Source organism: Ambystoma mexicanum, chromosome 1q, assembly GCF_040938575.1.
Source record: "Ambystoma mexicanum isolate Mex_15411 chromosome 1q, UKY_AmexF1_1, whole genome shotgun sequence".
Taxonomy (NCBI): Eukaryota; Metazoa; Chordata; class Amphibia; order Caudata; family Ambystomatidae; genus Ambystoma; species Ambystoma mexicanum.
Genome location: NC_090922.1, coordinates 929,088,599 through 929,111,019, shown reverse-complemented (window position 1 = coordinate 929,111,019; position 22,421 = coordinate 929,088,599). Strand labels below are relative to the sequence as shown.

The following is a 22,421-nucleotide window of genomic DNA, read 5'->3' as shown; positions in this document are numbered from 1 at the left end:
TTTTATTTTGTAGGTCCAGCACACATTTTATGTGGAATGCTGGGGGTTACCTAGTAGCCCCTTATCCTACTTTCTCATGTAACATTTTTGCTACACTTACTACTTTAAATGGCTGGTAGCAGTGATTTACTTTTTACCATTGGTGTGCATCTTTACCACAGGCTGAATCCTCGGGTGCAGTACAGGACCTTTGGGGTAACCATTTTGTCAAAATGGACCCTGTCTTCGTTTTTCGCCATTTTCTGTTTGTAAGGTCTTTCTTGGCGAGCCCTTTGTGTGGCTTGCCCATGGCGGGCTTCAGCCCTGATGCACGCCTCTGTCTCCAGTGTGTCTGGAAGGACAGGAAGTGAGGGAGGTTCCCGAAACTCCCCCGTCCTTTGTCTCTAGGTGTGCCTGAGTGAAACCAGTCCTGATTGGCCGGCTGGCAGTCCGGGAAGGACAGCTACCCTACTGGGGGATTGACAGCCTAGGGCTGTGAATGAATGAGAACAAGCTTAAAAGGCGAGGTTCTTGGGGACTACAGGCAGAGTCGACCACTGGAAGAAGCAACCGAAGAAGAAACGGTGAAGAGAAGCCTGCTTCTACCTCCTGGACCTCAAAGTGCCTGGTGAAGCCCTCCTGCTGTGTTGACCTCCTTTTTCAAATCGACAGAGAAGCTCTGCCCAGAACGACTTCTGCCCTTGGGCTGGTGGGACAACTAGCCCCGAGACGAACTCCAGTTTGGCGCAAACCCCGACTTGCTGTGCCTCTCCAGTGCTGCAGAAGACCAATGTCAGGGGTTGAGTGTCCATTATCGAGTGCAACGTCTTCCGAGGAACAAATCCGGCCGAAAGGTCCAGGAGCCTCCTAAGGACCCTGCAGAAGCAGGAAATCTCTATCCAGAGTCCAGGATTGAGGAAGCAAGGAAAGTCCAACCGGGGATATTCCTTCTCCATCAGTGCTGTTTGAAAGGCGCCGAAACCATGAAGAGCTGCTGCATCCAAGAAAATCCATAGCTGACAAAGTCCTCTCCCGAGTAATGCCACTGGAGCCCAACAGAAGTCCTCCCTCTTGTTCCCACGACTGAGGCCCAGGAACAAGGGCCTGCTTGGCTGTAGTAAGATGACATACAGCTGGACTACTTTCTTCAAACCAGAGGTAGTGTGGGGGTTTAGGGGTACTTACCTTGTTGCCATAAGTTGTGCTTTCTCACTTGAGAAGTGCAATGGCTTAACTTTGAGTTGATCTCGACTCCCCTTGCACAGGCCTAACAGCTTGTGTTCCTCCAGTGAGTTTCTTGAGCTATCTGACTTTGTGAAAGACTTTATCCAAGAAGAAGTACATCAGAACTATTGACTTGCTCCATTTGACTTTGGCTGTCATGGCTCCTTAAAAGCACCCTTCTGAATCTGTTGGCTTTGGATCTGCTTGTCCCCTCATAGTTTGTAATTTGATTAACACTTTTACTGCTGGAAAAGGCTTACCTAGATTTCATTAGAGGATTCAAACTGTCTTCACATCATAAGAAAGTATATTCTAACGTTTCTATTTCCCTAACCCTTCCTTCCTGAAACCAAAAGTCTAAAAAGTATATTGGGGTTTAAGATGAATGCAATACTATTCTTGTTATTGAAGTCACTTCAGGGTGTAGGAAAAATGTATTATTTATTTAACATTTTTAAAGCGCTCACACAGCCCGCGGGCATCGAGGCGCTGTTACAGGAATTGTTTTTGTTTATTTAGGTGCGTAATAGTTTTTTTTGTCTTAATTGCATATTCATAACGTGCTTAAACACCCAGAGGTTTCTAAGCGCGGACCCGGGTATCGAACCTGTGTTGCTTCGTGTCTTGCATCCAAGGCGCGCACGCTGCCGCTGAGCTATCCTCCCGGGATGCTCCCCCTGGGGAGATACGTAGGAATACCACAACACAAACAGCCGGTACTACCGATAAAGTGGGAAACTGAGACCTTCAGATACCTGGGTATAGACGTATGTCATAATACCGAAGACGAACATAGGCAAAATACTGTAAAGGCGGTATCTAAAATAGAAAAAAGTATGGTATTTTGGGCCAAGCTACCTTTGACTATGATGAGAAGAGTGGCATTATTAAAGATGGTGGTACTGCCCAGGCTATTACACTATTTTGCTAACATCCCACAAACGATACCCCAACGATTCTTTTCGAAACTACAGAGCATATGCAGGGGTTTCATCTGCCATAATTCCAGGAATATAATAGCATTATGGAAGTTACAAAACTCGTATGAGCGAGGAGGCATTAGATTGCCAAACTTTGAAGTATACTATCTGGCTAGCCAACTCCAACTCGTATGTAGCAAGGTGGCTATGGGAGGAACAAACACTGGAGTCACTGCTGAGTGCCGAGAGCACCCCCTATTTCTTGAACCACAATGTTGTTTCCCAAAACAAGAGGGTTGGAGAGGTCAGATGGTTAGACCTGGGTGGGAATACGTGGCTCATAGCTTGCCAGTTAATGGAGAATCCGTCCCCGCGTTCCCCACAGATACCGCTAGTGGCGCTGGAAGGAGTAGATGAGCAAATAAGGCTGAACATCAGGAGGAATTGGGAACCGGTGGGCATAGTGACAATGGGGGATGTGTGGCAAGACAGGAGGATTAAGGAGTTCGATACATTGGTGGAGGACACAGGGTTGCATCATGGACAATATATCACATATTCTAGGCTAGTGAGGATCATCAAATGCACGTGGCCCAAAGAGGTGCTGGCCCAACAGCCAGAGGCAGTCATAGAAACATTTTATGGTGTGGCTGAAGGGGGCCACAAGGTCTCCCGTATCTATGAGTTGCTGATGTCAAGGGTTGGGAAAGTGGTGGTCCAGACGAGACTAAACTGGGAGGAGGTGGGGGAAATCAATGGAAGAAGGGCTGTGGGTCAGAGTGCAAGGATACCATAAAAGGTATCGAGAAACGCGGGGTTGCAGCAGATTCAGTTATAACCTCACCCACAGAGCATACATGACCCCAAAGAAAATAGCTAAGTTTAAACATGCAGGTTCACAGACATGTCTGAAATGTGGGGAAGTGAATGCAAGAATGGTACATATGTTTTCGTCATGCCGCGAAATGGGAGGGAGGTGGCCCATATCATAGCAGAAAAAGATTAACTTGGACGGGAGCTCCCCTTGGGCATACCTGTGTGTGGGGGCAGGGGGGTTCCGCAGGCCTTGTAGAGCTAAACACGTGAGCAAACGTAAAGACCTGGCATATATACTAGCTAAACGCAGAATAGCAATGAGCTGGAAAGCATGTAGGAGACCGCCGGCACAGGTCTGGGGGCAAGATCTTAAGAAATGGGCGAATGCTGAAAAAATGGTCTGGCAAGAGGCAGCGGGTAGAGGAGGGGAGGAGGAAGCGGACACGTTGGTTGCTTGGAGACAACTAGTAGCGACACTATCCGTGTCAGATCGGGAAAGCCTGGGAAGAGAGTCCTGCCGGAGCGGAATGGCAGAGGAAACGTTTGTAGGAGAGGGCGGGGGAAGAGCAAAGTGTACTGTAGGCAGAGGGAGTGGGGGGGAAGTGCTGGGGACATAATGCAACATGAAACTGTACGTGAGAGTTAATATGTACAATGGTTTACTGAGCTGTATGGTTGACATGTTGGAAAACTAATTAAAAAACTATTTAAAAAATTATAAAAGGTTTGCGCCGGCTGAAAGATGCATTAAATATGAAAACGATGTGATAGATTCATCCTTTGAATGTTTTTGTATCAGCATGGACCATGTTTGTTTGGCATTAAAAACAGATCTTTGTTTCTCGTCTCCATATCGTGTTTCCCAAATTTGACCATAAGTTCCCGAACACCAAATAATTTACAGGGCATAATCCATGAACTTACTAGGCATGCACTTGCATCAGGGAGGCAAGGAATTGCACCAGAGTTATGAAGTTTGCTTTGTTTTCTAATTTTTGGAGCAGTTTCCACGAACCCCCTGAAAGAGAGGAGGGACAATAAATGTTCTCTCAACTCTCCCTGACACTTCCTGTAAGAAGAAAGTCATGTGTTGGGAGGGTTGGGGGGGGGTGGAAGACGTGCAAATTTGCCACAGCAGACTTGCAGCCAGAGCCTTCCCACAAACCTAAAAAAATAAAAATAATTATGTGGTAATCCTGGCCCATCTTCACTCCCTTCCCTTAAAATGTTCACCCATCCCTTTAACCCCCTCTGAAACTGCCAATATCCCTTGCCCTACGTTTTAACTCCTATACCAGAGAGAGAGAGGCATGGTTAATAAAATAAACCATAACTATGCCCAAACTTCTGAATAAAAACACTAATGTGTATGTTATTGGGCTTCAAAATAAAAAAGATAAATTGATCTAATCGGGCATAATGAAAAAAACAAGAACAGGCATTCAACTATAAATGAGCACTGGCTAAACAGTTTACTTAACTAGGAAATGATCGTGTATTTAAGTGATGGAGTTAAAAATAATGTTTAATGAAATCACCTAAAATAAAATTAAAGCGATAATGGTTCTGAAACCAACGAGCTGGACAAACAATAATAAAAAAACATTGTAAAATATTAAGCATGGTAACCTTTACTGCACAACCGCATGCAAGACGACCAATAGAGGTTTGCGGTTTCCAAGAATATTGCAGCACATGATCAACACTTGTGTAACAACAACAAAATAAACACAAGAAGAAACAACTACCGAAATCTACTCACCATTCATGTTCAAAAACTAGCATTCAACACCATGTTGCGTTCGATATGACCCAACAGGAGGAATTTGTGGTAATTCCCAGATGCAGAGCAAGGATTCCATTAACGCACACTGAACACCCACTGAAATCCAAAATGATCTTTTGAACAGAATTCCGTTTTAACTGCAATCGAGTACACAGTGGAGTATTTTTTCCAGTACGAAAATACGTTAACGCGAAACCATTACTTACATACTTGAACAGCTTCACAAAATGGCAGTATAAGTGTTAAAACACCAGGATGTTTAAAATGTTCTCGATTAAGTCAAGCACGTGTTCCCATGGTAACATAGCATGACCAAAAAGTATTCACCAACTTTGACTTTGTAAAGTGATTCCAAAGTTTTCTTGACTGTTACAAACAATTGCCTTTTTTTAAGAATGCTCGACTAAAACTGATGTGTAAATAAATATTTATTTATAACTGGAACCTCGAGAGTGTAAGTGCTACTTGGTTACTTGTATTGATTGATTTCATCTGTTAAGCTCTGCAGCTCATATTTACCCTTCTTGAGATGGGCCTGGCTGCTCAGTCACACTAACAACTTGTGTAGTACAGATCTATACCAAAAGATGGGTTACCTAATACCAAGAGATAAGTCTTGCGTAGTCTCACCCAGTGTGACTGCACCAATTCTTACCTAACAGTGACCTGAGGTGCGATGAATAGTTGGGGTTTGAGGTCCTATTTCGTCACTAGGTGCTGTTACTCTGCTCCTGTAGTTTTCAGCTTTGCTTTTTAATTAGTGTTTTATATCAACTGCTTCAGAATGCATATTGCCACAATGCTTTTGTTCACATGAATAATTACACCATGGAGTAAAGATTCTGTTTATTTTATTTATATAGTGCAACCTGACCCAGGGGTATCTGGGCGCTTTTAGAATACAGGTGCATACAAAGGAAATGCAGTTAGGCTGGAGATAAAGCATACGTAAAAAGTTGTAGGAGTATAGCAGTTAAGTACAAATATACAATCATGGTACATGGCATAACAGATAAGTACAGAATGTACAATCATGGTACATAAGTGAATGAAGGGAATTTATACATGGCTAGACGACATGTGTAGCAAGTCTGCAGTAATCTAGATTACTGCAATGAAGCGAAATGAGTCATCAAGTGTTGACTTGGTATGGTGTAGTCAAGTGGTTTATAGTTCTTGCTGATCTCTGATAGATAAGCAGAAAAGGGAAAGCCTCTTCACGAGTTCCCTCAACTTTGTTTACTGAAAACTGAAATGGTTCTCAATTAACTATCAAAGAGGGACCAATGATCCATGGGATGGGTTTTGGTCCTCTACTGCGCTTTCTCCTTCGTACTGCAGCTGAAAGTGCGGGATGGCCAGGTGACCCGTGCATCCAAGCTTAACGATCTTACTAGGTGATATTTCACTGGTGTATTTTGTAGCTATAGTTGGTCCTGATTCATGTTGCTCTATGGTTACGTACTGACTTGAAATTGCAGATACTCCAACTGTCAAGGTTAGATGTGCTCCTAATGTTTAAAGCCTATAATCGACTACTCTACCCTTTTCAGACAAGCTGTAGGCGTAACATGGTCTTTTGTAGGAGGGAGACCGTATGGTTCTATGTTCTTTCATCGCGAGGCTTTTACACAAATACCTTTTTTAAAACGATGTCAAAAGTACGAAAAAGTTATAGTTTATACACCCGAAATCCCCCTTCTACAACTATTACCGACCCCCCCTAAGCCCTTATCTGCCCTTTCCCACCTCCCAAAACATTTCGAAAAACGTATTTGTAATTGTTTACACTTTTAAAATGCACACGTAGAAATGCCTGCCGATGAAAGGATGTTATACTGACCATACACACCACTGCAGCTCACACTTCTAAGTACTGTAAGGGTGGAATGGCAACACACTTTTCAGGCCTACCCATAGCACCTGCCAATTCACCTGTGAAATGAAAGTGTAGACATTGCCAGGGAAAGCATCTCATAAAAATAACTGCTTAGTTTTTTTTATCTAAATGTATTGCCGGTCAAGTGGCACAGTGAGTAGAGCACTCCCTTTGACATCGGTGCAGAGTCTGCTAACGCAGGTTCGAATCCCGGCGGGGCCAAACTCAGCCTTTCATCCTTCCGAGGTCGATAAATGAGCACCACACAATTTAATTTAGCAGCGCTCAGATACCTGAGGGTTCGTGGCGCTATATAAATGCCAAATTGTTATTACTTTCCCTAATGAGTAGAAGAACATTATCAAACAATCGGAATTCTGAGTGTTCAGTTGAAGCATCAAGGACTACTGAACGCTTGGCCGTGTTAGCAGAAGAGATGTCCTGAACCTGTTCTGCTTTTGCTTTGTACACCTCATTCCTTCACAGAGAACTACATTGTAATTACAAATACAACACTCGAGGCTAAAAGCTTTGGCCATGAAGGAAAACAGTTTTCCTTCAAAATGTTTGGTAATCACACCGGTGAACAGTTGTTGTACTATTTGGATATCTAGATTATTTGTATTTCCATTTACATTGGTGTCGTGTTTTTCTGTTTTACACCAGGTTACCCTCTCCACGCCCCTGAAGCCTACTTCCCCTATTTCAGGAAGCACAATGTTACCACAATAATAAGACTGAATAAAAAGATATACGATGCAAAACGCTTCACGGATGCTGGTTTTGATCACCACGAGCTGTTCTTCATAGATGGGAGCACACCAAGTGATATCATAATGCGAAGGTTCCTCAACATATGTGAACATGCTGAGGGTGCGATTGCTGTGCATTGTAAAGGTATGTATAGCACGCAAACGTTGCTTGCAATCAATTAGAAATACTAATGTTTTTCATTAACGTTGTCAAGAATATTTTTAATAGTTCTTTGGAGTTGTCAAACCATGTATCATGTGACCGATACTGTTTTACAAACCTATTTGAGACACCATGCTTCATGTACCTTGAGAAACCACCAGCGTGTCTTTAGATTAATAATGAAAGTGACTTCAAAGGTACCGTAGGCTGTTTACAGCCAATGCACATAACTGCTGTCTTCTCAAGATAACAATTTCAAACTAGTAGTTTAAGGTGAGTTGGCCAAAAGCCTGCAGTGAAACATATTTGCTTTGAATTGATCCTTCGCATCATCGTAATGCGTACTGTTTGGCACTGATCAAAACTAAAACCGTTCTTCAGCATAGTCGTGTGGTGTTTGTAGAAAAAACATAGGTTAATAATTTCAATGGCAAGAGGGAATTCGACAGTGTTCTGTCTGAGGGAATCCAATCTCTGCCATGCTGAAGTATGCCGCTGGCAGCAGGGACTCTGCCCTCTGCTAGGGCTGAGCTGGGCACGCTGTGGAGTCCTTGGTATTAGGTAGATCAGATTTCCACTAGATGGTTGATTGACGCATAGAAGAGCAGTATGGAAATGATGAATCGTGACGTCACTTCCATTAAAGCCAGCCTCTCATGTCATAGTAGTATTGTGTGACTGACACAACGACCTCTAGTCCCAACCTCTCGGATTCTGTTGGTCTGCAAACCGTTCGACCTGTGTCTTTACAATAGAAATGTGGAGAAAGAATAGACTTGTCACATAAAGTGCAAAATGAAAGGTGAACTCAGGAGTATGTCTTCAAGTGTGTTTTGGTCATAAGCAGTGGTAGGCAGTTGGAGGCGGAGTAGTGAGGGAAATTCAGTTGGGAGCACCCCCTGGAATGCATAATTCAAATAGTGACTACATTGCTTCCTGCTGGTTTTATGACTTAAGAGTTGTCCAGTTGGTTTTATTAGTCCGCTGTCTTTTTGTAGCTTTAAATTGGCTTCCTAACTGCCATCTTGGGCCCTTGCTGTATTGCCAGCATTCCACTCAAAATGTGTTGTTTTTCAGGGGCCGAAAGATATCCCATTTAAGCAGCTAGGTTCAGTTGGTGCAAAAGTCTGCTGTACTTTTGATTGGCAGGTATTTGCAGGCAATGTATCCTCCAACATATAGGGCTACACTTTCAATGCTATAGGACAAAGGCACTGACGTAGATCCAATTTGTAATATACATGTTTAAATGATCCTCTTATTTCAATGTAACAGACGTGCAACTACTGGAATGTAAAATGTAAACAGACACACACACATCCTTGCCACGCTTTTCACCCATCTGTACCTCTATCAACCTTATGCATGTATCTAGAAAGTTAATGAAACCAGCATTTCATTGTTCAGACGTTATGTTTACACACTTTATTTTTATGTAGGTTACATTAAAGCATCTGTCTTCTGTTCAGAAATACGTTAGGAACTACCCTGCAAAATGACATTTCTAGTTCTGCTGCTAACCCAATCCTAACTATTGTGTAGCAAGCAATGAAGTAGGGTTAATGGTCTTTAGCATCTTGGACCGTTTTGGAAGCCTGTCTCTTGGCGTGTGATAAAGCTGCCACTAGAGTATGTGTTTTTATATGTACACAAATGAAATGATCACTAATGGAGGTTTTCCCGGCTGACATGTGTCACTTTAAAATATGGGAGTTAATTACCAAAGTAAATTTGACTTAATATGATGAGTGAATTGTCTGTACGCAAAGAGGAGTACGTACTGAAATGTATTCATCATGGAAACTGTGAAGACGCTGTCCCAATACCAGATTAACCCATCAGTAAATGTGATTGATTCAGCTGAGTCATTTGATTGAATGTAGCCACACCCGACAGCACAACTCCCCCCCAACTCCCCCCTGTGTGCTTCACATACCCACAGTATTCCCACTGTAATGTCTAAAAGACTAGACCCGTCTACATTGTGGCATCTTATAGGTTACTGTAGGCGCCAAACTACTCAAATAATCCCAAAGAGCACCTTCCAGCAGAACAAAAGAATCCGTTATCTTAAAGCATTAACTTGTGTTTAGCTGGATGTTGCCTGAAGGCTGTAGCCAATGGCCCTCAGGAAACATCGGAGTAACCTACAGGTGTTTCCTCTGTTAGAAACGTTGATTAATGCGATCTTTGTGTGCATCTCATTGGATTACAGCACTTCCTTCCAAAGACAATGAACAGCAAGCTAAATGTGCACATCAAAGTCTGTGAACACTACATACCTGTGTGACGGGAACACATACAGTACAATAATTGAAAAATGAAGAGGTACAACAACTGTGACTGAAAATAGGTTTGAAATATACAGCAGAAAAAGTAACCAGATCTTTAAGTTGACTTTTTGCAAGGACCAGTATGGTTTAAGCATGTGAGGAGGATGCAAAAACGTCGAACATTGACACAGTGCTTGTTGATACAATGGATAGGTGAGTGCAAGTAAGTGGTGCTTTGTTGAGCCATAGGGCGTTATAGGGGTTCCCCCGTTACAGCAAACCCAAGCAAAGAAATGGGTCTTGGTAAAATGTTTTACGAAAAAAGAAGCAAACTAATACATGTAGCCATTCCTTAGTTTTCCTGTTTATTTTCTTTGTTAATTATCTTATTTTTACCTCTTAGTTTTCACGACTTCCTCCATTAGTTTGGGTTTTTATTCTCTAATATTAAAACATAGAACCAGGAAAAATTCACCTTGCTTGTGTTCACTTTAAAGATACAGAACTACTTTTTTTAACACTACCTAGGACATTACCAACTACAGAAATAACCACCCATCATGTACACCCAAGTGGCCATTTTGACATTGCCATGATATCTGGAAAATTACCTTTTAACAGGCAGTATACATTTTCCCCTTTGAGGTCCCTGACAAAGAGCCAAACGCAATGTCATTGGAACAGAAAGCGGGGCCTTAGGATAGGACCCAGTGAATGTAGATAACCTATTGGTTTACTACAAATTACATTTCTCCCACAGCAAGGACCCACAGCAATAGAAACACAACCCTGTTCCATCATCTCACAGAATGGCTAAATCAAACACACTACTAGTGCGACATTAGACCTGTCAAGCCACGACTCATGATCGATTGATAACACTCTTAATTCCCACCTTAGCTGCATCCAAAGGTACGCTGCTGTCCACTTCCTATAATGCACAAACCATCTAATAGTGACAGTGAGTTATCCAGCTCTAGTCTGAACTCTTTGTAGTAGAGGTATATAGCACTGCAATATAAAGTTGTTCAATTTCTAATAGTGTAATTGTGTGCTTCAGTGCATACTAGTGCATTGATGTGGTAATGTGTTGAGTGTCCCCTGCGTTTAGTGCATAAACAACCAATCCGTGTTGGATAAAACTGTAGTGCATTTCATATAATTTTGGCTAGTTGTGCACATAGATGTGCCTTGCCAATCGAACGCCCTCCATTTATACAGTCCCACCCCACAATTCCGAGCAAAGAACAGACAGTGATTGAAACTTTTTGTAAATAAATTGAAGCAACTTAAACCAAATCAGTTTCCATCTTTACCCTGGAGTTCACTACATATGGTATATATTTAATTGTACAAAACGATCCTTTACTTGCTGATATGAATCTCATGGTTCTAAATCCACAAAGGCATCCGCTTCCAATCAAAACAATCTCTATAAATATGCTGTAGTCTAATAAACACTAGACCTACTGACTCTCTACTGGCATGGATTTCTCTATGAACATTACTAACATTTCAATGAAACATTTCACCTGATGGAAGAATGGGGAAAGCATTTTATTTTCTCTGGCATCAAGACAAGTATGGTGCTGGAGAAATTGACATCAATTATTAAATATATCTATGCACCAACTCTTCTGTACAGTCGGAAGGTAGTGAATGTTTTAGTTATGCAGAGGCCACTGCGTGTGTGGGTGCAGTTTCTATAGACATACATATGTGACTTTCATTAAACAAGGATTTGTTCTTTCATTTATCGATGTGTGTGTGTGTGGCTGTCCTTGCGCGTGAATGAATTCCTTTCGATTCAATGAAAGCACAGTTTTAAAAGGGCCTGTGTAAATCGTTTATGCTCTTGATATTTCAGGCCTGGAGATGTACTATTCTCTAGTAACAGATATTTAGTTGGACATTCTCTTCCCTCTCATCCTACTCCAGGCTGTCTAGGCATTGGAAGACAGGGGAATGCAGAGGATTTGCATTTCACACAGTTCTTAATTAAATTAATTATTGCAACATACGTTTGGTTGCACAAACATCCAGACAATACTATGGTCTCTACTGGTGGCAGTAACTGCTTAATATCTTCCCAGGCGATAGTACTTGATAGTACTCACCGTGACTCAACACCAGTTTCAACCGCAAACTATCTTTGCAAATAATACTTCTATACACATGCAATCCTACATTAAAGTGGCAGCCAAAATGTTTTCAGTTTTGAATTTCGTTTATAAATACAAAGTGAAGTAGTCCTTCAAAAGGACAACCCCTCACTTTGCATTGAATATATATATAACGCAGGACACGCATTTATCCACATCTGTATTCCTGTTTTTAAAGTGCCACCCCCTTTGCATTCCCAGTCCTTTTTATCTTCCTGGATTCTACCCAGTTTTCAAATTGGACAATTTTGGGTTTGGGTTTGATTTACCTTTTTAGCTGCAACTTTTGATTTTACCAGCTGGGGCTCCTATCAGGCAGATATCATCCGGTCAGCAAACTCTCAATCAGTTGACCTTTTTGGAAAAAATAACCAATCACTAGCTGGTTCTCCTTCTATGGGCTGCTTGCACCTCCTTCTCTCAATGGACAGGTCTCATGGACTGGTCTGCCATCTAACAAGAATCAGATCGCTTGCTCTGCAACCTACATTTTTCTCCCCTCCTGTCTCCACTTCACCCAATAGTCCATAATCCAACCTTCTTTCCTATGGGCATCCCATTATATTTTCCTCTAATCCCACCCCTGGTTTGCCACAGAGGAGTGCTTTGTTTTCCACGTCACCAAAACAGTGGGAGGGCTGTTTGTAAGTCACAAAATGATATACTATGGAAACAAAATAAGATCACAAGAGGCACAGAGATGGATATTAAACGGAAAACAGTTTATTATGCATGGCAGGGGAAGTCAGCTGCTCACTAAAAAGCCAAGGCCCCTAGCACTGCCACTAGCACAGCACTCGGCACTAGCAATGAGAGCCCGAGCAGATGAGCAATCTGCCCGTGCACTCAAAGAAATCTACTGCTATACATAGCGGCATTGATGTACATTACATGCGTAGAATCATTTCATGAAAACAATCCTTCTGGTTACGTGCATCATAGGCATGTACTATGCTGGAACATATTCTAAGAAAGCAAGACATATTGTGTGAAACTTCTTTCTCTCCTAAAAGACATCCTAATTCTGCTGAAACGAAAACATGTGCCATGCTATCTATTCCACCCGCAGTCAAGGCTGTATTCTCTGCTTGAGAATAGCTGACTGTCTGCCAACAGACAAGTTCGTCAAATAACATCTCTACACTGTTCAGCTTCGTTCAGTATTTTTGCATTGGAACACAAACTTATATAGCGCTTCCAAAATAGAATTTGTGCTATACATAATAACAAGTATATCTTTCTGCATGGCTCTCAGCAAATGTTGATCCATGATGGGTCAAAACAAACCATACTACTAAACAGATTTTACATTAATGGATTAGCTCATGCTAACCATAAAAAATGCAGATTAACAGGTTATTCTATCTGCAGAGAAGCTACATTTGCTTTATGCAATCATTTCAGACTTATTGGTTCTACCTTGCTAAAACGTCCATTTTAGTTTCTACGACTCAAGACGAACATTTTAAGATATTGAATAATGAAATTCTGATAATTATTGGTTATTTTGTTTTTTTTTTAGAAAATAGTAATTTTCAACATGCTGACATATATTTCTGTTTCAATATTCTGACAGAGCTTTCTTTTATCCACAAACTGTCCAAATATGGGATCCATTGTATTTTTGGTTGTGATGCACCGCATAATTTTGTTTTTGCACATTTAAGGTGAAAGTTTGTTCCTTTTAGATGCATTGGGATTTTTTTTTCTGTGTGCAGTTCCAGCAGTTCCACACAAGAGGGCAAAGACAACATGTCCTCTAATTTCCTCTTATCCTATCCAAAGCAGTATTTCTTTAGCTATACATACTTTCAATGACCTTTAACCTTAACAAATCCAAGACCGGTGACTAGTGCCGTGAGTCTAAATTCCAGTGAAGTGATCAGTTAACCTTTAATAGGCTAGTGGATTTGTTTTGAGTTGATGTGAAATAGATTCTTTGGAGGCGAAGCATAGTGTCATGACTGAATTATCAATCAACATTGATCGTTTTTATCTGCTTTGAAAGCCTGCATTAATTACAATAGGGGAGCATCTCTGGGTGATCTTAAAAGCCATCTGGCCTCACTATAACCTGTAATTATTTTCTGTAAAATTCCCACTAGACACAATACCTTTCATCCCTTGCAGTATGCCTACAAGTGGGAATATGCAAGCAGATTCTGTACTTTCGTTCCGGCTCTTTTAGGGTTCTTTTATTCATGCATCAGTACAAACTTACCTTTTCAATTTACATCACACAGCAAAACGAAATTCGGTAGTGTTTCCATTCCTATTCTGGAGTTTCAAACAATATATTTCTGAATGAATTTTTAATGGAACGCCTATTCTCACATTAACTGTATTACAACCTTTGCTGCAATGACTTCGCCTTTACAAATGCTTTTCGCATTGTAAGTACATATGAAGAGACCCAATTATAAGCTTTAAAATTAAACGGCTTGCTGTATTGCCTGCATAATAACTACTAGGCAGTTCAGTTCAAACATTACAGTTCTTTCGGCTTAAAGCTGCATTCCCATATGCACACCTCCTGCGCTTGATGTTTGGGGCACAGGATTTCACACATGACATGGATATGCTTTGCCAAGAAGGCTTGTGTACTTGACACCTATTCAAGATGCATATTGGTGGATGTACATTTCTGATACCCTTTATGTGGGTTGCACAATGGCTGAAAGAAAATGTCACTGTACATTGGTATTATGAGTCCTGCTTTGAAAATAAATTGTTGCAACAGTAAATTCTCCAACATCTGTGCATGAACTGCAATCTGATGGGTGTCCCTTTTTAACGAGACTGCAAGCAAGAGGCAGAACTCCCTAATATGCGCCAAGTCTGTACATCTTATTTCACTTGCTCTTGCCAGGATGGCCTTTCTCATTTTATTCTTTTTAGGCCTCATTATTATAAAATGCCTGATAGAATCCCAGTGTGCCTTACCTGCAGTTATGCTAGTGTCGGTACTCCCAAATATTGAAGTCTTATATATGGCAGATGCCATAAGGCATCCTCCTGTCAGCACTAATGGAACTGTACTTTTCTAATTTATGTAGAGCAATTCAACTGCAAACCCGTTTGAGCCTAGCTGAACACTGTTCCTATGGATTTGTTGGGACTAGCATACAAATCTAACTTGAGTGCATAATTAATACACATTTGACAATGCTGATGGACTTGGGTGGGGGGGAAACAATTTCAGATTGAAAAAAAAGCAAGAATTATTCAGGTGCTTGAGGCACTTTACATGCAATTTCTAGCCTCTGTGGTAAGACAATCTGACCCCCTTATCTATTGTGAACTGACCTTCTGGTCAGATTGCAGCAAATCCTCTGGAGTACTCACACAGTCATCACATTCATCTCAGGCTTCGGATGCTGGCATATTCTGTAGCTTAGTGTCCTCTACCCTGTAATGAAAGTGCATTCTTTGCATCATTCATTGTGGTGTCCCTTCCTTATGGAGGCCCATGCCAATACCAACAATTGGCCATCAACGTCTTCACTTCTACAGGGTTTTAAAGCGTTTGCCGAAGTCCCTCTGATCAGCTACTCGCTTACTTAATAGAGATGGCACCACCGCTGCTTCATTGGGGTCTGTGCAATCGATGACAACATGAAATCAATTTGTTATGCGGTTTAAGTGCCCAGGTTTGTAGTCCGCACCCGAAGTTCTCATTAGATTTTTTTTCAGATACTGCATCAGTTCAACAATATTCTTGATGCCTTAATCTATTTTGGGACAGGACTTCATTTGTTTCTTCTCTTTTTCTCTGTCAAAATACCATGCTAACTTGGTACAGATCCCTTTGGAGTATTGTTCTCCCTAATATCTGGACATATTTTAACTAGCTCTGTTCATCGCTCCTACAGGTTATTTTGGGTGAAGTAGGATTTCTTTGTATTTTGGTGGGCACTAATATTATCCCTGTTATTCTAGCATCGCTTTGCTTTCCATATGCATTGTGCAACCTTGCCACACATTTTTCTTTGCCTCTTGAATTCAGCTGAAGGAACTTAAAAAACAATAGCAGAAGGTACTCGTCTGAGCCACAGCCCCATCCTTTAAATTCAACCTCAAGCAAACCCCCCATAAAGCAAAGAGACCATTGTCAGATGTTTTTACTCTGAATTGGAGAAGCACATAAAGAATACGACACACGTTAATTTCTTCAAGGTCAAAAATAACTCAAACAATAGGTAACCACAATCTATGGACCCAACATGGAAAATCTCACAAAGGCAAATTGATGCCTCCTGGATTACCTTCTCTGCACCCTGACTGCTTACATTATTCAGCATGAACTGCTGTGCGGTGTCTTGCCCGATCTCCAGTCATTTCTAGTGGATAAAAGCAGTGGTTGCCATTTTACTTAGTTTTAATGTATGTTTGAGCACAGACCTAATAAAGAATGGCAGCATAGATTTCCAGATAACCCAGGTTAGAAATTAAAATACACCTTATGGACTGTGCGTGTCGATTGACTGGCACTTAAACCAATAGGTCGTTTTTTTAATGGCATACGCATACTTATTCACATTGGAAAAGAAAGCACATAAGCAAAGAAGACACCCACTCTCACTAATGTTCACAAAACTGTTGAACAGTAATGTATAGAGATCTTTCACTGTGCCCCTATCCAGACTTGCACCATGCACAGTTAGCAGGCACTGAGACATCCAATAAGCTCTCACAATACTCCTCTGTCTTGACTTGCACCGTGCGCCGGTATCTTAGTACTTTGACATTAATTGTTGCCTTTTTCTAGTAAGATAACTAAGTGGGTAAGTGCATCTGCTGTAGAGATCTGTGTGCATTATAGAATCCTGAATGCACTAACTTGGTGTTTCACCCTTTCCAGGTCGATGAAATGAATACAAATAAAGTGGGTAATAACCACCTTTTTTTTAACTTCCTTGATATTTTGTTCTGCGTATTTCCTCAGTAGGCTCCAAGTGAGCTAAAGCACTGCATGGAATGTGGTAAAGTCCTCCAGCTCTAGTGAATCATAGAGGACTTTGCAAACTATATTGAAAGCGCTGCACGTGTGTGTCCAATATGTCATCCTAACTGTAGCAGATGTAATTATAATTTTAATGCCTCAGGGTTTGCGTATTTTCTAAAAACACAATATAGCATTTTATTACTTGCTTAAAATTGTTTTTTTTAGGTTTGAGCTAGTGTGTTTTACTTACTCCTTACTATAATCCCCACTTACCTACTGCTGGGAAACATTCATTATAAAGTTGAAAAGATGGACCTTTTGGGGGTTGGGCGGATGGTGGAGAACCTCTTCTGTTTCTAAAGAGAAATTATTTTGGCCGAGATGAACAAATTAGAGCAGGCCCCAGACTGCCACCAGTCCTTCAGAGAAAGTTACCTGGCTGAGTGAAAGAACTCGGTGTTCCCTCAGCACCCGCATGCTTCTACCCACTTCTAGTCAAATCAAAGGGAGAGATGCCCCCTTCTTGTCTGGCCATAGGAAGAATACGCTGCTTTAATATCACAACAGTTTCTTTCCAACAGAACTTGAGCAGCTATTATGTTGCTAATTGCTCATCTCTTCATACTCTCTCGCTCAATGTTTTGCTGCACTGGAGGCTTGCCTGGAGCCAAAGGTCAAAATGTGGGAGGGGTCGGGGGGGGGGGGGCAAAGAGCAACTTCAAAATTTAAGAGGGACATGTATCGCCCAGTGGTGGAACCCATCAGTGCCACTGATTCACAGCTCAGTGAAGAGAACTACTCTCTGCCACTCAAAAGCTGCACTGCTGGCCGAATCAAACACTGTCTGTGAATCCATCTCTTCCACTGTGTTCCTAGACCTGGTAACATACTGGCTTACTGGTGTAGAGTTCTGGGAAGCCAATCTGGGTGAACCTGTGAAAGTTTAACACAAAAGTCTAACCAAATTCTCATTCTGTAATGAGGTATAGTAGTAAGAAGGTGCTCAGAAGCTTGGTGTAAATTCCAGTAGGCATACAGAAGTGTTTATCAAGCTGTAGTTTTTCCACCAATGTAAGTATAAACATACACTTATTTATTTAAAAACACTGAGGCATCACGTTAGAATGCTACAAGTAAGTAGTACATATATTTCTGAGTCTTATGAATCTGCTTAGATTCACGTGCTTTGTATAAGAATCCATCTAGCGGTTGATTCAGACAATTACCGTTTTTTTTCTTCCTGCACTCGAAAAGAGCGTTGACATGGGAATTTCCTGTCGGTGTCCCGACCCTACATATGCAGGTACCCATGATTCCTCACATGTCGATGACCACAGATTATTTTCTTGTCAAACTCTATTTTTAAGCCACTCACGAAGACTACTCCATTTTTGTTTTACCTAGGGTGCAATACAAAGTTTGCTTGGAAGGACATGGGCACCACGCCAAAGCCAAGATCTCTGTAAATGTTTTAAGCCGGAGACCCTAAAAGATGACAGATTAATGTGCTGTGCGGCCTACTCCATGCAAGCTGAGTCAGTGCAGAGCACAGCCTCTGTTCAGAGTATGAAGAGTCAAACTTCTCCAATAGGTAGCAATGTACTCCATTGAGTAGGCAGTGGTTTGTCAGTGATACTTTAGGATCACCTTTGGTAATATATGAAAGGTAGGATTCGTGCAAAGGAAGGGGGTATCTACAAATACTGGTCTTCTATCATGACCTCTGATAAGATATCTATATGCAGCTTCTACCACCAAAGGAATAATGGGAGTAGCTGCAGGATAGGACTTCACACCATTTGCTAATGAATGGGGCTATCATGGACATAGAAATAGATTGCAAAGCAGCCCCTGGATCCTCATTCAAAACAGAAAATTGACCTAGGTAAGCACAGGCTATTGGGGACAACTGTTCTTGCCACAGAATGCAGTGTTGAAGGTCCCGGAGCTGCGGGTGTAGAGGTTTCTACTTTTGGCAACTATGACAGTTTCCAAAGATCACTAGGCTGGACATAAACCGAAGATGAAGGGCCTCTTTGTTTCTGCTCCCATGACACTGAAGGGCCAATAGGATGCCACATTTGAGATGAGCAAATGAGGTGGCTCTGCACAGGGTCTGCAGGCATCAAATGAATGTATGGAAAGACGCCAGCTCCAGCAAAGCTCCTCTTCTTGGTTGAGAGCAGCAGAGAGTCTGTGTCCAGGTCCAGTGAGGAGAGTGCACTACACTACTCCTACGTCCCGTCCCCTTTCCTCCATACTTATGGGACATCTCTCCGTCCTGTGGGACGGGACCGGAGCACTTTATAGAAAGCATCCACATTTTTTTCAAAAATGTGTCCCTCTTTCCTGCGCGGGGCCCGGCACGCGGCCGTAACCCCGCCCAGTGGCCCTAACCCCTCCCACCTTGGCTCCGCCCCACGCATCGCCCATCAGTCCTTTTCTCCGCACGATGGGGGCCGGATGCACTTGCATCCTCGGAAGATTTTCTTCCCTTTTTCCCTCTCTGGCTCTCGCTAGCGTTGGTTTACTAGTCTATTCATGTCTTTTAAACTAGATTTTCCAGACTGTTCATCGTGTCACTGTCGCTTCGTGAGGGTGGATCCCCATCCTCTTTGTTTAGAGTGTTTGGGTGCGGAACACCGTTGGGACTCTGTTTTTACTGTGACACCCTTTCGGTCCGGGCACTTCAACGTCGGTTGGAGCGGTAGGAGGAGGTGTTCGGACGGATTCCTCCTTCGCATTTTCAGGCGTTCATCGACGAGAAGAAAAAACGCCCGGTAAGTTCTTTACTTCTCAGAGCACCCCGGCCGGGGGATACCTTTCCGGGTTCCTCTCGAGCCGGGAGGGGCGTTGATCGCTCTGTTACCGGGGTTCGCCCTGAGGTGCCTGTCGGGCCTAATAATTCTACTAGAGTTTTCTCCGAGGGTCTCCGTAAGGGGCCTGTGAACACCGGAGTACGCTCTGAGGCCCCTCCTGTGGGGGCTTGTGTAGACCCAGTTCTACTGAGTCGTGGGGTACCGGAGCTTGCTCTGAGGCCGCTCTTTTGGCTTCCCTCAAAAACAAAGCCGGGGTGCGCCCCGAGGTCTTGGCTGGGCTTGAGGTTACCGACCGGATGTTCGAGGCCCGTGCCGATAAGGCTTCTACTGGGCCTAGGTCCGAGGTCCCTCATACAGAGGCTAAGGATACCAACAGTTCTGAGGGGCCGGGCAAGGCCCTGTCGGTGACAGCGTGCCGTTCCCGCCCTTGTGGTGACACCAGATCTGTTGAGGGGGCAAAGAAGAAAGTTTCTTCTTTTACCTGCAGTGCCGAGGCCCTTCCTTCGAAGGCTCAGTTGGCGGTTGGTATGTTGCAGAAACATTCCAGGCCTCATAGTACCGGCTCTGCCGAGGTTCCTTACGTTAAGGCTAAAATTAAGACCCCTGACCCATCGACGGGGACCCCTGCCTCACTTCCTCACGTGCCGCAGTTCCCCTCAGATGAGGACAAAATGGCGGGCGTTTCCGCCACGACCACGGAAGCCATTTTAGGTACTATCCCTACAACAAGGCAGTGCCTGACACGGCTCAGCAGGATCCTGACCTGTCAGATGACCTTCAAGGCGATCAGGACAACGAGGACCTTCCCCGCTCGATCAGAGCTTTCCATGACCGGGTGCTGGACATGATGAGTTTCTTAGATGTTCCGGTGCCCGAGGCACATGCTCCGCAGGAGGGCATGCTTTCTGGGGCGTTCACCTTGTCTCGTTTGGAGCGTATCGGCCTGTTCTTGCAGAAGGACGTTCTGGCCGAGGTCCGTAGAGTTTGGGAAAAGCCACACTCTGGACTTTTTGTCAATAAAAAGATTGACGCGAGGTAAAGGCTGCATTCTTCGGAAGAAGTGGCCTTGTCTTGTCCACCTCCCATCCTGACCTGCAGCATCCTCCTCCGCGACGGCTACTCAGGTCTTGGGAAAGGAGGACAAGCTCCTGGACTCCCTAGGGAGGAAAATCTTTGCCAATTCGGCCTTGCAGCTGAGGCAGGCCAATGCAGAATTGATTTTGGCGGGAGCTAACATACGGATGTGGAGAGGTCTGTCGGAGTTTGAGGAGCACATTCTGGTCGAGAAGTTGGAGGATTTCAGAGGAGGCCTTTCCGATGCCAGGGTCTTGGCCCAGGATCTCCTGGAGGCTGTGGCTCATCACGTAGACACCTTGGCTCGGGGTCTGATGCTTGGGGTTGATACCTCGCGGCAAGCATGGCTGCATGCCACTAAGTTCTCGAAGGAGGTGCAAGACAAGGTTCTGGACCTTCCATTTGATGGTAAGGAGCTTTTTCACTCTTCTACTGATGTAGAGCTCACCAAAACCAAAGATGGCACTCAGAAGGCCAAATCTGTTAAAACTCCCTTCAAGGCTCAAAGGCCATTGTCGCAAGGTCAACCTTCCTCTGGTTTTAGGGGCTTCCTCGACCGCAAATCTCGCAGAGTGGATACGTAGACAACAGCGTCAGCGTACGCAGTATTTCTCCCGCTCCTCAGCCTCCTCATCAGGTCCAGGTTGCACCGCCACCGATAAACCTGCCCAATTAGGGTTTTCCGTGCTCGCACGAGACCCCGGTGGGAGGACGCATTGCGTCTCATTGGGAGGCGTGGCAGACTATCACAGAAGACAGATGGGTCTTGTCAGTCGCTCGAGCGGGATTTCGCTTACCTTTACCCCCTGCCCCACCCCTCAACCCTCCTTTTCAGCTGTCGGGCTCACCCTTCCTCAAGGCCGAGGTTCAGAAATTTCTGCACCTCAGAGCTGTGGAACCCGTTCCCCTTGGGGACCGAGGGGAGGGCTTCTACTCACGGCTGTTTACGGCACCCAAACCCAACCAGGCTGGCCTGCACACCATCCTAGACCTTTCCCAGTTCAATCTTTTCCTACCCCAAGAGAAATTCAAGATGATCACGCCCGGCCAGATTCGCTCCTCTTTGCAGATGGGCGATTGGCTCTCAGCGTGGTGGATCTTCAGGATGCGTACATGCATATCCTGATTTGGAATCCACACAGGAGATACCGCCGTTTCTCTTTGGGAGAGGAGCACTTCAAGTTTCGGGTGCTTCCTTTTGGCCTCAGTTCGGCGCTGCGTGTCTTCACGAAGATGATGTCGGTGATTGCGGCCTATCTTCGTCTCCAGGGTATCCATGTGTATCCCTATTTGGACGACTGGCTCCTATGCAGCCCTTGTCCGTTGGCAGCAGCGGGCAACCTCCAGTCTCTCCTTCGGCTCCTGTTCCATCTTGGGCTGTCGGTGAACTGGCGGAAATCCTCCATGACGGTCTCACAGGACCTGACTTTCCTGGGTTTTCGTTGGAACACGATCGACTGTCGAGTGTATCTGACCGGGGACAAAATGGCGGATCTTTTGGCTTCGTGTCAGATGTTTACGCAGTCGGAGAGCATGTCGGCCTGGTGGTTCCAGAGGCTTCTGGGCCTCATGGCCTCGTGTGTACTGGCTCTTCCTCTTGCTCGTCTCAAAATGAGATGAACCCAGATG

General features: G+C 43.7%; 1 protein-coding gene across 6 annotated transcripts in view; it reads left to right on the top strand.

The window, feature by feature from the left end:
- CDC14A (cell division cycle 14A) overlaps positions 1-22,421 on the top strand; it is a 1,359,412-nt gene that overhangs the window by 747,293 nt on the left and 589,698 nt on the right. For all 6 annotated transcript variants that reach the window (XM_069641577.1, XM_069641576.1, XM_069641579.1 and 3 more), the window contains one exon: positions 7,271-7,501. In XM_069641577.1, coding sequence (XP_069497678.1) covers positions 7,271-7,501 — 231 coding nt within the window. The remainder of the gene's footprint in view (positions 1-7,270; positions 7,502-22,421) is intronic.